The sequence below is a fragment of the Ursus arctos genome, unplaced genomic scaffold (genome assembly GCF_023065955.2).
Source record: "Ursus arctos isolate Adak ecotype North America unplaced genomic scaffold, UrsArc2.0 scaffold_34, whole genome shotgun sequence".
In the NCBI taxonomy this organism is placed as follows: domain Eukaryota; kingdom Metazoa; phylum Chordata; class Mammalia; order Carnivora; family Ursidae; genus Ursus; species Ursus arctos.
The window spans coordinates 5,774,431-5,789,871 of record NW_026623030.1 but is presented as its reverse complement, the minus strand read 5'-3'; the positions used below and the strand labels follow the sequence as shown (position 1 = coordinate 5,789,871).

General features: G+C 39.3%; 1 protein-coding gene across 39 annotated transcripts in view; it reads left to right on the top strand.

Moving 5' to 3' along the window:
- Positions 1-15,441, top strand: part of LDLRAD4 (low density lipoprotein receptor class A domain containing 4) — a 421,884-nt gene that overhangs the window by 207,126 nt on the left and 199,317 nt on the right. For 23 of the 39 annotated variants that reach the window (XM_048221588.2, XM_044379514.3, XM_026486239.4 and 20 more), the window contains one exon: positions 12,253-12,297. The exons of the other annotated variants lie outside the window; for them this stretch is intronic. In XM_048221588.2, coding sequence (XP_048077545.1) covers positions 12,253-12,297 — 45 coding nt within the window. The remainder of the gene's footprint in view (positions 1-12,252; positions 12,298-15,441) is intronic. 39 annotated transcript variants of the gene reach the window in all.

Sequence of the window (15,441 nt, the reverse complement as noted above, 5' to 3'; positions counted from 1 at the left end):
CCATATGTTCCACATATGAGCGAAACCATATAATAATTGTCTTTCTCTGTTTGACTTATTTCACTTAGCATAATCCTCTCTGGTTCCATCCATGTTGATGCAAATGATGAATATTCATCTTTTCCAATGGCCGACTAATATTCTGTTGTATATGAACCACATCTTCTTTATCCATTCATCTGTTGAAGGGCATCGCAGCTTCTTCCACAGTTTGGCTATTGTGGACATTGCTGCTATGAACATTGGGGTGCACGTGCTCCTTCTTTTCACTACATCTGTATCTTTGGGGTAAATACCTAGTAGTGCAATTGCTGGGTCATAGGGTAGCTCTATTTTTAACATCTTGAGGAACCTCCATACTGTTTTCCAAAGTAGCTGTACCAGCCTGCATTCCCATCAACAGTGTAAGAGGGTTCCCCTTTCTCCACATCCTTGCCAACACTTGTTGTTTCCTGTCTTGTTAATTTTTGCCATTCTAACTGGTGTAAGGTGGTATCTCATTGTAGTTTTCATTTGAATTTCCCTCATGGCTAGTGATGTTGAACATTTTTCATGTGTCTGTTAGCCATTTGTATGTCTTCTTTGGAGAAGTGTCTGTTCATGTCTTCTGCCCATTTTTTGATTTGATTATTTGTTTTTTGGGTGTTGAGTTTGAGAAGTTCTTTATAGATCTCAGATACCAGCCCATTATCCATAATGTCACTTGCAAATATCTTCTCCCATTCCATGGGTTGCCTATTAGTTCTGTTGACTGTGTCCTTTGCTGTGCAGAAGCTTTTTATCTTGAGTAAAAAGTAAAACAAAAAAGTAAAGTAGAGACATTTAGAGATGTCTTTAGAGACATGTCTTAAAAGAAGTCCCTGTGGGGGTGCCTGGGTAGCGCAGTCATTAAGCGTCTGCCTTCGGCTCAGGGCGTGATCCCGGCGTTCTGGGATGGAGTCCCACATTGGGCTCCTCGGCTGGGAGCCTGCTTCTTCCTCTCCCTCTCCCCTGCTGTGTTCCCTCTCTCGCTGGCTGTCTCTCTGTCACATAAATAAATAAAATCTTTAAAAAAAAAAAAAAAGAAGTCCCTGTGGCCAGTGTTGAAGAGGTTATTGCCTATGTTCTCTAGGATTTGGATGGATTTTTTTCTCACATTTAGATCTTTCATCCATTTTGAGTTTATCTTTGTGTACAGTATAAGAGAATGGTCCAGCTTCATTCTTCTGCATCTGGCTGTCCAATTTTCCCAGCACCATTTATTGAAGAGACTTTCTTTTTTCCATTGGATATTCTTTCCTGATTTGTCAAAGATTAGTTGACCATAGAGTTGAGGGTCCGTTTCTGGGGTCTCTCTCCTGTTCCATTGCTCTATGTGTCTGTTTTTGTCCCAATACCATGCTGTCTTGATGATCACAGCTTTGTAATATAGCTTGAAGTCAGGCATTGTGATGCCCCCAGCTTTGGTTTTCTTTTTCCACAGTCCCCTGGCAATTCAGGGTCTTTTCTGGTTCCATATAAATTTTAGGATTTTTTTTTCCAGCTCTGTGAAAAATGTCAGTGGTATTTTGATAGGGATAGCATTGAAAGTGTAGTTTGCTCTGGGCAGCATAGACATTTTCACCATGTTTATTCTTTCAATTCATGAGCATGGAATGTTTTTCCATCTCTTTGTGTCTTCCTCAATTTCTTTCATAAGTGTTCTGCACTTTCTAGAGTATGGATCCTTTACCTCTTTGGTTAGGTTTATTCCAAGGTATCTTACGGTTTTTGGTGCTATTGTAAATGGAATCAATTCCCTAATTTCTTTTCCTTCAGTCACATTGTTAGTGTTTAGAAATGCGACTGATTTCTATGCATTGATTTTGTATCCTGCCATGTTGCTGAATTGCTGTATGAGGTCTAGTCATTTTGGGGTGGAGTCTTTTGCTTTTTCCACATAAAGTATCATGTCATCTGCGAAGAGAGAGGGAGTTTGACTTCTTTGCCAATCTATTGAAGAATTTAAAGTAGAAGAGACACATGTTATTTATGATTTAGAAATAACTATTTACTTGATAGAATAAACTTTCCTTCATTCAGCAATTTTTTTTTTTTGAGAATCTGTTTCATGCCAGATTTTTTTCTAGGTCTCAGGGAAATAACATTAAATATTACCTTAAAAATTTCCTACACAGACAGACTTAAATTCTAGTGATCAGAGGGTGTAAACAATACAAAAAGTTAATTGTAGGACTTATTAAAAGGTGTTACATGCTGTAGAAAATAAAAAGCAAGGAACATAGGTAGGTAGTTTTGGACATGGGTCAGGAGGGTTACATTTTAAATAGGGTGTTTTGTTTTACTTGAATATACAGAAAAATTACTTTAGTTTGTATTTTTTTTATTAATTTGTTTTTGCTGTATGTTTGAGGACTCAGGTTGTATGCCACATTTGTCTTTTATTTTTGTCCATTATTATTGCTGTTTTATAAATTTATGTACAGAAGTAGTATTGAGGAAACCTCCTATATTGGCTGTGAAATAGCATTAAAACTCCACTTCATGTCCATTTAGTGTATTTACTCCTACCAGTAATGTGGACAAATATGAGAAATTGGAGTTTGCAGATGAGAAAGCTAAAGAGGAACCTCAGGGGGCACCTGACTGACTCTTGATTTTAGCTCAGGTCATGATTTTGGGGTCATGAGTTTGAGCCCTGCATCAGGCTCCATGGTTGGCATAGAGTCCACTTGAGGTTCTCTCCCTTTGCCCCTCCCCCAGTGCATGCTCTCTTCCTCTCTCTCTCTCTCTGTCTCTCTGTCTCATAAATAAATGAAATCTTTACCCCCCCCCCCAAAAAAAATGGTAACCCCAGAACCATATTGGAGGGTGTGATTGGTTATTTAAGTGAGGCCATTTGCTTCTGTCTCCATTAAGGACAGAACAAGGTAGAATGGGGTTAGCTTCAGCAAGAACATTGGAGCTGAAGTGACAACAAATATGGGTTTTCCGTACTGAAGCAGATGGCCTTGGGAGCTGGATGAATTGTTCTCATCATGTGCTACTGTACTTATGGAATCATTGATAGTGCTGTGGTTATCAGTCCAGCTGATCTGGTCTCAGCTGCAGCAGTGGTGAACATATCTTTGGAGTAGGTCATTTATTGAGGCCCATTTTGTTTGAGGGGGTTGCAGAAGGGTAGTCAGACAAAGGTTGAAAGTGATTGTAGCCTATGAAGGGAGACACCATTCCATGAAGGTTAGAGTAGAGGGATAATGGGAGGAGATTTGAGGACAGATGACCAAGAGCAACAGGGTCTCCAGAGCTCCTGGGTGCTGGGTCATCAGGTCATACCACACAAGTGGAATAAACTCCCAACTGGGCATGCCCTCAGGGAAGAATTGAGCAGAATGACAGATTAGTTGTTAATTGCAGAAGATAAGAATTTTATCAACCAGTGTTCCATTGAAGAAGATGGATTTTAAGACCCTTGTTCAGATTATTAATCAAATTCCTTAAGTCTACCAGAAATAATCTCTTTTTGGTTATTGGGTAGATAGGCAAAAAAATTCAGGAAGTCCTTAGTTTGCCGATGGGACTATAAAGAAATTCTTCATCAAAGGCCTGAAATGAGCATATTCAGGACAAAAAATGTCTTGTCTTTGTGGATCTTGGGATTCTCACCTGGTCTCAGTTGTCAGAAGTAGAACATTTTCTCCAATAAAGCAGTAGAGTGCAGGGCTGCAGTTTTCTGCATCTCTCCTGTCCAAGGTAGGATTGGTCCTGGATCACTGGGACCTTCCTGCTGAGAGCCAAGATTCCCCTGCTAGTTTTTCTCCCTCTAAAATATGGCATTTGAAGGAGGACATGGCAAGGGCTTTTCACCCACATTAATCCCTGTTTTGAATTTGATTAGTTATGGAAACCAAAGGCCCTTATTTTAAGTATCTGAAGATCTTCCTCTGGACATAAAAGGATGGCTCTGTCTACTGACACTGAGTATCTCTAAGGCCATGCGTGTTGTGAAGGAGCTTTGAGACTTGCCCAGATACAGCATCATCATGGGTAGGAGGTCATCAGCTTATCCTGGAGGACAGTAGGGCTGAATAAGGCCTGAAGTGGGAAGTTTATTTGAGGGGACAAAGAAGGGCTTCCAAAGAACCAATAGGGGAAATAAGACAAAACAAAATGTAACAAACCTTCTTTGACTGGGGCAAGGGACATTGTCCTTACAGTAGATGGTATTAACCATTAAAAAAGTATAAAGATACAATCTCAAAATTCCAGTGTGGGTTGGCTAAAGGAGGCACAGAACACAAGAGTTTATATAGCCATCTCCCTGTTGCACTTTTAGGTTAGTGAGTTTGGATCTGTGGAGGTCTCAGAAGGTATAAATTTTCAGGGAAGGGAAATTTCTTAAAGGGTATGTGACAGTTGGAGGACCGCAGGCAGGCAGTCTGGTCAGGCTCGAGACAAGAAAGTGAGGCAGTTTGTACCCAAATAGAAAATAACTAGCTGTGGTCAACTTGAGGACAAAACCGGATCAGCAGTACCGTGAATTGATAAATACCTGCTTTACTCCCTGACTCCTGTGAACTTGAATGTAAACATTAAAAAATAAAACAGGTGGAGAACTCAATGTCCACACCCAGTTCTCAGGGTGCTGGAAGCTGTCAGGGAAGGAGCTGGCTGTTTCCTGAACAAACAGTCCAATGCTTTAGCCAGACAATGGGCTTTCTCTCCAAAACACACAAGGCTGCACTGAGAGAGAATATTGTGATTTAGGAATTAAGCCAGATGACTGGGAAGGGACAGATGGAAAAAGCCTAAATATTTATGACATTGAACACTGGAGAGAGAATAATTCCATAAATGGGGACCACAGGTAATTAAAAACTACTCTGGCTGTAATTTTAACTAATTCTTTGCCTTAAAAAGTAATACATAATTTGCTAATAATATATTTGAATTTTATCCCCTTTTTGTCTCTTTTCTACCTCATTTTCTGTATATATATCCCTAGTGAGGATATTTGCTCAGTTAGAGAAAACTTTCTTCACTCAAAGGGTTACAGTACTTAATTATGTTTCCTATAAGAACCTCTGGATGTGGGGCGCCTGGGTGGCTCAGTTCGTTAAGCATCTGCCTTCGGCTCTGGTCATGATCCCAGGGTCCTGGGATTGAGTACCGCATTGGGCTCCTTGCTCAGCAGGGAGCCTGCTTCTCCTTCTGCCCCTCCTCCTGCTCGTGCTCTCTCTCTCTGACAAATAAATAAATAAAATCTTATAAAAAAAAAACAAACAAACCTCTGAACGAGATTTTATTTCTGTTCATTGATTTATTTAACAAATATTTATTGACTACTTATGATATACCAGGTCCTGTTTCAGACCCTGAGGATTCCTCAGTAAAACCAGGCAGACAGAAATTCCTACCTGCCTTCATGTAGTTTATATTCTAGTGGGGGAAAAACGATTATGCGTATATTTAAATACAATGTTAGATGGAAATTAGTTGTGGAGAAACACAAAATAGGAAAGGAGGATGGGAAAGGCCAGGAGTATTGGGGGGGCGGGTGTAATGGAGAAGGGATTCCAATTTTATTTTATTTTATTTTATTTTTATTTTTTAAGATTTTATTTATTTATTTGTCAGATAGAGAGAGAGTGCTCAAGCAGGGGGAACAGCAGGCAGAGGGAGAAGTAGGCTTCCTGCTGAGCAAGGAGCCTGATGTGGGACTCGATCGGAGGACCCTGGGATCATGACCTGAGCTGAAGGCAGATGCTTAACTGACTGAGCCACCCAGGTGCCCGGGATTCCAATTTTAAACACAGTAGTCAGAGAATACCCTGCAGAGAGGTTGACATTTGAGTGAAGGCCTGATGAAAGTGAAGGAGTTAGCTAAGCAGATATCCTGGGCAATTGTGTTGCAGGCAAAGGAACAGCAAGTGTGTGAGCCTTGTGTGTTTAGGGGACAGTGAGGAGGCCACTGTGCCCAGAGCCAACTAAGGGGAGGAGAGGGAGGTTGGAGAGTCCAATTATGGAGGGTTGTGTAGAGTTCATTATAAGGACTTTGGATTTCCCTCTGAATGAAGGCATTTGAGAGTTTTTTTTTTTTTTTTTAAGATTTTATTTATTTTTGCGAGAGAGAGAGGGAGAGAGAACACGAGCAGGGGGAAGGGGCAGAGGGAGATGCAGACTCCCCTCTGAGCAGGGAGTCCCATGTGGGACTTGATCCCAGGACCCTAGGATCATGACCTGAGCCAAAGGCAGACGCTTAATTGACTAAGCCACCCAGGTGCGCAGCATTTGAGAGTTTTGAGCAGAGGAGAGACCTGATCTGGCTTCCATTTCAGCAGGAACATTCTGGCTGCTCTCTTGGGACTAGAATATGATGGGAAGGACAGGGAGAAGATGGGTTACTAGTTAGGAGACTACTGAAGTATTCTGGTTGAGAGATGATGGCACCTTAGACTAGGGTGACTGGAGTGAGGTGGTGAGAAGAGGCCAGTTTCCAGATGTATTTTGAAGGTGAATCTAATAGAATTTTTTAATTGATTGGGGAAAAGTGTCAAAGATGACTCCAGTGTTTTTGCCTAAGCAACTGGAAGGATGAAATTTCGAGATATAGAAGGCTATGAGTGGAGCCAGTTTGCATGGGAAAAGGAGGTACCTGGTTCTGGCCCCGGTAAGTTCAAATATTTATTACATTCCACATGGAGATGTTGAGCTGGTGATTGGAGGAATTGAGAGCCTAGGGAGAGGTGGGAAGGTCCAGTATAATTGTGGGGAGTTATTAGCACGGAGACACTGTACTGCTTGAGATCTCAAGGGAATGGGCTGAGGGTGAGCCTGGGCACCCAAAAGTGCCCTCCGGATGAGGAGGTTTGGAGAAGCAGTCATCATTAAGGCAATAGGACATGTCCTTGGATGCATGGAGCAGTTGGCTCCAGGTGGTAGGATTGATCAGCTCTGTCAAAGGCAGTCTGGTAAGATGAGGCCTGAGGTGCCCACACTGGAGCAAACAACATGGAGGTCACTGGGGACCTGGACAAGCAGGTTTGGTGCAGTGATGGGGATCAAAGTCTGAGTGGAGTTATTTTTAGGGGATAATTACAGATTAGAGGCACTAAGCTACAGGAGCAGGAAAGCAGAGAATGGGGAGAAAAGCATTTTTATTTTAAAGATGGGGAAAGTTATAGCACGTTGGTATAGCTGATGTGATCCCTTAGAGATGGTGTTGATAATCAGTCTGTATAAAATATCCAGAATTCAGAAATTTTAAAGATCACCTATAATTTGGCTAATCAAGATCAGGCAACACAAGTCCCGAAGGGCTAAAATGGGATTTCATTCTTTAAAATTGCTTTCTTAAATCATGGATTTTAAGAACTGAAAGGACTTTTAGAGTTTAAGACATTCAGTGGCTTTCAGAATTTTTAGCTGGGGGATGCCTTTTTCCAAGGAAATCTCAGAGGAAAGCCTAACCTAAAAGCAGATCCTAGTGGAACTGCCAGGATTCCTTTACTGACCCTACTCCCACCCCCATCTCCTGCAGATGATCCTGAGGCCTCAAAGGGGGAACACCTAGTTATTCAGAGTAAAGATTCAAAACTACTGGTTTAATCCAGACACCTCATTTACCAGCAGGAATCTAGAGGTTAAGATTCTTGCCCAAGGAGAAACACAATATATAAGAACTAGAAAAGAAGCCAGTTTTCTGAGTTTCACGACCGTGGACTATTTTATGTCTGTCCTTGGTGCCTATGGACATGCTCCTTGTCCCAAACAGTGCGGGACTCTTGAATGAATGAATGAATGAAGCAATGACTGGCTTAGAGAGAAAGAGCATGAGGCCCAGGAGTTGTGATACCCAAGGATAAATGCCTCCCTTTTGCTCCTGTGGGTCTCCTTTTTGGGGCCTGGGTCTGTGCTGTGAAACACTTGTGCATCCATTTATGTTGGTCCTGGGAGTTGGGTGTAGTCCTCATTGGCTGTATACCTCAAATGCATATGGAAACATCAGTTAATGGACAACTTAAAAACTCTTGTTGAGTCTTGTGGTTTATGCTGCTTACTCAGTGGAGCAAAGTAATAAGAAAACCATTATCTGAGGTTAGTCTTGGTGAGTATATATTAAATGCTCAATACTGTCCAGTTACCATTTCATTCAAATACATTTATTTAAAACCTATAGACTGAGAGCCATTAACAGTCCTCAGTAAGGCATACAAGGTTCTTCATGACCTGCTCCCTACCTCCCCTACCTTATTTTTACGTATAGTGACATCCTGTTAAAATGAATGTTGAACACCCCAGGAACCACACTCCCACCCCATGCCTTTTCTGTACCTTGATCAGTGTGCTGGTTATATGAGCATTCTTTTGTTTTTCTCTTTGTATAAACCCATTGACCTGGATCTCTCTCTCTCTCTCTCTCTCTCTCTCTCTCTCTCTTGCTCATACACACACAGACACTCTTAAACAAACTGTACTGCAATAAAATATTTTTTAAAATGTCGAAGTGTATCAGTCCGTGTGCTTAATATTCTTTAATGCCTCAGTTCTCATAGTAAAGCAGGTTTCTGTCCAGTGGCCCTCAAGCCTCCACAGGCCTGGCTTGACCTCATGGCAGGCCTATTTCACTTGCCACTCCCCTCAGGCAGTTACTCCCCTCAGGCAGATATTCCCCATCAGGCAGTTACTCCCCTCAGGCAGATACTCCCCATCAGGCAGTTACTCCCCTCAGGGAGATACTCCCATCAGGCATTTACTTGGGCAGATACTGCCTACTGGTATCCCTTCTGCTACTACTGCTCTACTCATGATAGGTGGTCAGTATATACTTAATGAAATGAAAAGTAACTGAAATAGTGTTTATCCTTATGACGTTGGAGCTATCTGTCTGGATTTCTGTTTGAATGATGCCATGGGGAATTAGGTACTTTATTAGTACCATTAAAGTTAACATTTTGATAGATTTAGAATTCTACAAACATTTGGTTTTCAGAGATTTTTACTGAGATTTTCCCCCTTAAAATAGGATTTATACTTTTCTTGATTATAAACTCGTACTTAAAATTGTCAAGGAACTTATAAATTACTTAGTGACCCTAGAACCCAGAGGTAGACACTGTTTGTATTTTGATCATCATCCTTTCAAACTGTGTTCCCACGTGCATTGCATATATTGATAACACTTTGTTCCTCAAAGTGTTTTAAAGTAGTTTTTACCTGCTTGGTTTTAGTACTGCACTAAGAAGCTAGTAAGAATACCTCCTCACATTTTCTTTACAGAAAAACACAGAAACAAATTCATTCATTAATTGGTTTTAAACACAAAAAAGACAGAGTGCTGAATTGCCAATTCAAGTCCTAACGACTTTTACTGACTTTTAAAATGCCTTACGGTGTTTTGATGAAAGTTGTGCAATGTTTAAAGCTGCTCTAAAAGGTAATTGTAGGACTAGAAGTCTAAAGCCTGAAAATAACTTGGACTTTTAAGAGCACATTTTTCACTTACGGTTCTTAGATAATTTCAGACACATTAAAATCGTCTTTCAGCACCATAGTGGGAGCGATAAGCCATATCATAAAATGGTTTGAGTTTTAAAAAATTTTATTACTATCTTTAATGGGAGGCTCTTCTATGTTAATCTTATTATATGGGCAAATATCCTTTTATCACGTCATATTCATCTTTTTGAAGGACAACTATGGTTTCGGTTGCACCACTTAAGATATGACTTTTATTAAATGCTTGTGGGTAACTTAATTCATTACACAGAATATAAACCTTCTAATTAAATTCCCCTTTGTTCCAAATTTATAACCAGGAGAGTCAGCTCTGTCTTTGAGGGAGGGGAGAGCATCATCAGTGATACAGTGTCTTTACATTTGACTTTCGGCATGCTGTGTAGATCACCGTGTGATATCAGGCAAGGCACAAGCAACTTCTGCAGGTCTCTTCCCTCAGACTTCCAAAGAGATCAGTGTTGTCAATATGTGAGATTCTAAGTCTCTTACAGGTTACTCAAAATGTATTCTTTGCATTAACAAATTTTGTAGGAGAATATGCATATTATCATCCTTATTCCATTCACATGCTATCAAAAGCCGACATTTGAGAATAGCCCTAAGGATTAGCTTTTCATTTCTGAAGATTCTCAAAGCCTTATCTTCATAATTTGCTAAATCACTACTTTCTGGTGCTGTCATTCTGGCTTATAGGAACTACTCCCGTATTCTAACTTCACTGAAAGCTGATAAAGGAAATAACCATATGGGGAGCCCTTTTTCCTTTTTGACAAAATTGGTTATCTGAGATAGCTTCCATACTGTGTATAGCATCCCTTAATAACATCGGCGACAGACCTTTTAAGCCTTAGAAGCAGAAGAAAGTCTGTTTCTGATTAATTGAAATGCCTACCACTCTTGGCTCCCAAGGGCTCACCACCATGCCTCTGGTTTCCTTGTCTCTGTGGCAGCTTGTTTCTTTGGAGTTCAGTTTAATGACCAGTTACTAGAGCTCTCTTAAGTCACAAAGTTTCTCTCATTTCCCTTGCATTTTTTGGTTTATGTTTTTTGTCTTTTACTCACTGTTTTTCATTTTTATTGAACTTTACTTTTATGATAAGTAATCCTGTACCTTGCTGGGGAGTAGGTGATGTGTGTATAAGTCAATAAAAATATCGTTGTCATCTCTGTGCTGGGAAATGTAAAATTATGTTGGTTGTGGTAAAATTATTTATACTAATTTTAGCATCCTATTAATTCTTCACCTATAGGTTGCTAACAACTAAGTTTAATCTCTGTTCTTCACAATGTAGGTACATTGAGAAGGCCCCCATTACTGAGAGATAATTCTAGATTTTAATGTCAGAAATGTTGGAGCCAGAATCACTCTCAGTTTTCAGGTTTGTGAATGATAGAAGTGTGAACTGAATGAGTCGATGTTGCTATATGAATTTTAACAGAAATAGCTATCATAGACTACTTTGCCAATTCACACAAAAAGGCTGATTGTACAGCTGTGATGTAATACTGTATATAGGTCCTTATTTTGTGACTGAGATTGTATCTGTGAAAACTAAAGCTTTAAGAAAGAGTATAGGAAAAATTGAAACCAATGTTTTGTTGCCTTTTCCCTCCAGCTTTATTGAGATATGATTGAGCGTGTTGATTCGATACGCTTATGTATTGCAAAATGATGACTGCTATCATATTAGCTAACACCTGGGTCAGATCACCTAATTCCTTCCTTTTTTTGTGGTGAGAACATTTAAGATCTACTCTCTTAGCAACTTTCAAGTACTTTTTGTTGTCTTTTAATTAATAGAATGTTGACTCTACCAAGCGGATTAACTTTCGTCTCTGAGATGCAAGCTTGTTCTCCTGGAGTTCAAGATTGAGCATTTATCTTTGAATCCTGTCCAAGTTTAGGTGTAAAATATAAAATTGTTAAGCTACTGGTCCTTAAAAATTTTTTTTTGAAAATAGACTCCATAGCCAATGTGTGGCTCAAACTCATGACCCTGAGATAAAGAGTCGTATGCTGTACCAACTGAGCCAGGCAGGTGCCCCCCAATTTTTTAATAAAAATTTTTTTTTGTATGTAAGTTTGAGATTCACAGAATCATTCTTTTCCTTTTTCTCTCTCACATGGTGTACTCCAACTGGTTAATATTAGTTTGTTCATAATTAGAGTGATATTTAGGACAAAAAAGTTTTCCCCTCAATTTGATAGAAATATTGGGCTTGCTGTTCCATTACAGGGAGTTCATTTTTGACTTTGGATAAGTCAGGAATTCTCTCTGGACTATTTCCTCATCTGTGACATGAGAGTTCGGACCACTGTGTCTCTAGGGCCCTCGTAGCATTAGTGTTTTATGAAGCTATGACAATTCAGAGTCATAAAATCATCAGAAAGCTTTATGTAGGAATGTAGAAAAACTAAAGAAGACCTTAAATTTGGAGGAAATTCTCTATTGGTAAGACTATATTAGTGATTCTAAAATCTGTTGCTGATTCTGGAAATTTTTTCACAAGAAATAGAGTTATGGCAGAAAGGAATGCCGTTTTATTCATTTAAAAAGTCCCAACTTTAAGGAAGAAGAATTATTTAAGTATTACAGATTTTTAAATTATGTCTATAGCTCCTGAAGGAAAAACTAAGCTCCCGAGTTGTTCCTTCTGTATTCCCTTCCAGTATTACCCATCTGAAGTCACCATGAATTTGTAGCCAAAATATTTCCAATGTTTTAAATAATCTTTGATATCCTTCAACTTCAGGATTGGAAGGAATACTCAAGTTCCACAAAGAATGGATGAAATATAGTAAGAAAACATTTTTTTATTCTTCTATCTTCTTTCTCCCACTTGAGGTTTATTTCATTGAGGATGTTTTCTGTCTTTAGTGGGTCAAAATGTAGTTTGGGGGTCACACCTGTGGTCCCAAACCTTCTGAAATACCTTATTGGTAGTACAGAGTTGTAGCAACTGGGCTTCGTTGTCCAGGAATCATCAAAATACCTGCCTATTTTAAGAGAGAAGTTTTTAGTAAATTAGAAAATACCAACTAAACGTTCCAATAAAACACTATTAGCTAAAAAGGGGGCTTAATATAAGTGAGTTATCTAAGGATAACATTCTCACTAGACAGTGGTTCTTCATCCTCGCTGCCCATCAGAGTCATTCTAAGGATCTCTGGTAACAACCGTTGCCCAGGCTGCACCTTGGACCTTTGAGAGCAGTTGCCTACGCTGGGGCTCAGGCATCAGAAATGTTGAAAGATGCCCAGGTGATTCCAGTACACAGCTAAAGTTAGAACCTCTCATCTAGGGTTCTTAGTTTGTTTCAAATGTCACAATAACTTGGTTATTAGAGGACTACTCACTAACGCCTTAACACACTGGGTTTTTGGATAGCAAAGTATGGTGGAGGTGGCCTTGTAAGTCAGGATCCAGTTAAAAGCTTGCCTCTCACTTGATGGAATGAGCACTGGGTGTTATATACAACTGATGAATCACTAAATTCTACCTCTGAAACTAATAATATACTGTATGTTAATTAAGTTGAATTTAAACTAAAAAAAAGAAAAAAGAAAACCTGCTTCTGTCGATACCAGTTATGTTACCTTAGACAGATGTTTACTCTGCAATTTCGTTCCAGCTTTAGCGTGAATCTTTAACACTTAATAGCATTATAGCAATTTTCTAGTATTTTCTATATCACATCCAGAAGTCAATGGATTCAAAATTTCAATCTAGTTGTTTTGATTCAAGTGGTCATGTAATGGAAAGACCTTTAGTTTGATATTTAGCTAATGACTTACCATTGAGAAGATTTAGATTCTTTGAATTTGAAATTCTATGGGTTGATATCGATGTTTGCAATTATCTAAGAAGCAAAAGCTTTCTAAGCAAATCAGTAGCAAAAGCCTTGTTAATGCATCCTGAGTAATGTTAAGCCTATTAAGAAAATAAACTGTTTTGAGAACCTTTTTACATATATGGGCATCCTCATTACAAATGAATGTTACGCATTCATGAAAGCAGAGTTGGAAACTGTGAGGCAGCTCTGGAGAAAGCCTGAGACCAGAGCTGGAAGATTTGGACACACACCTGGATTTGCCATTTATTAGGAGTTTAATTATGGGCAAGTCACTTAATCTCTGAGTCTTAATTCCCTCATCTATGAAATGGGCATAATATCTACCCTAATTATTTCACAGAGTTCTTACGAGGCTTAGATTAGATCATTCATTTATTCCACAAATATGTGATTCACTGAGTGCGTTTTACTTGCCAGGCGGCACTCTAGATGTGAAGGATATGAAGAAGGAAAATATGTCCTTGGAAAGAAAAAATATATTGGTCACTTCTCACATTATTAAAAAAAAATTCATGTTGTAAGCCCTTTGAAGAGGGCCGCTCTTTCATCTCTGTGTTTCCATGTCTTAATACCTGGCACATAACAGAGAAGGGGCTAAAATATTGATTATATAAATGAATGAATCACATAATTCATTTCCTTGAAAATGGTTTGCTGTCTGGACCGGTCTCCCTTGATCAAGTGGAAACGAATAAAGTGTGGGGGTGGTTTCATGTTCTTGCTGGTTTAAAGTTCCACGCAAACTGGAACGTGGTAGTCTAACCTGAGATCCTTGCAAAGCACAGTAATAGTTAATCTTTTAGTTGGAGTTTAATTCAATTTAGGTTAGTATTCCCTTTATTCCAATTACCATTTCAACAGCATCAGCCTATTTTTGGCTAATGTCCTTTTCATGTTTGGTATTAATCTGAACTCTAATATTTCTTTTGGAAAGAAAGATAAATTCTTTTCTTGACATCCCTTTTTTCCATTAAGTTAAAAAAAAAGTCACTTCATAAATGTGATTTCAAACAGCTGGATTTTAATATTTCTACCTTGGAAGAGCACTTGGCATCAGCAGCGTTCCTACCACATGGCCTGGATCACATTTAACGCACAGATTTTTTAACCTGGACACCGTGGCCAGTGATGAACTTGTAGACGTGCTTTTGGGCTACATTCACATGCTCTTCTCAACTAGGTCAGGGGGTGGGCTGGTTTCTTCTGTGCTCTTTTAGGAAAATGTGAACAAATAAACTATAATATCCCTTTCATACTGGGTCACAGAAATACTTTGAAGATTTAAGTTCTCTGTCTCTTTGCAACAGGTAAAAGGGTCTTTCTCTTTGCAGCCCCGTTTGTTGTGAGGATAGCTAGAGGAGGCCTTGGTGTGCTGATGCCCAATCTTTTATTTGAATAATGGAATTTTAGAGTTGAAAAGACCCTGTATTTGATCCAGGCCTGCCACCCATGTTCTAGACAGACAAAATAGAGGAGAAATGAAGAGGCTGTGATAGGCAGCATCAGCAAGGGTTTGGGATGCTTTTTCTGAGGTTTTGTTTTCTACCCACTGATTTGTACATACGGTGTGAGTTCTGCCAGCTTTTGTGGGTGCTCCTAGAAGAAAGCTCACAGTCAGAATGCAAGGTGATATTCAGTGTAAGATATACACAGATGTTTATGTGTCCACATGTATAACTGTGTAATTTCCACTATCCTTAAAGGCTTACATTGATAGTAATGTGTTAAGTTTGCAAATTTATTTCAAAGTATTACAAAAGTAAATTCCATTTGCATTTATTGATTTGTAGAGATTTCAGGGATTCCATGTTCAGTGTGGCCTATAGAGATGTGGGCTGGGCTTCATCATATTCTTTAAGTTACTCACCTGGCCCTTGGCATGGTTGCTTCTCAGGTTGCAGAGAACACACATTGTTTTCCTATGTTTTCCATTATAAAGTCAGTGCTACCCCTGCCTGCTGTTAAAATTGGTGTTTCGGAGGCACGAGATGAATGAATACCAGAGAGGTTAAATATTTTGCTGGAGCTTCACAACATCCAGCGACAAGTTGGAAATAAAATATATGAGCCTCCTTTTGTTAAGCTTGA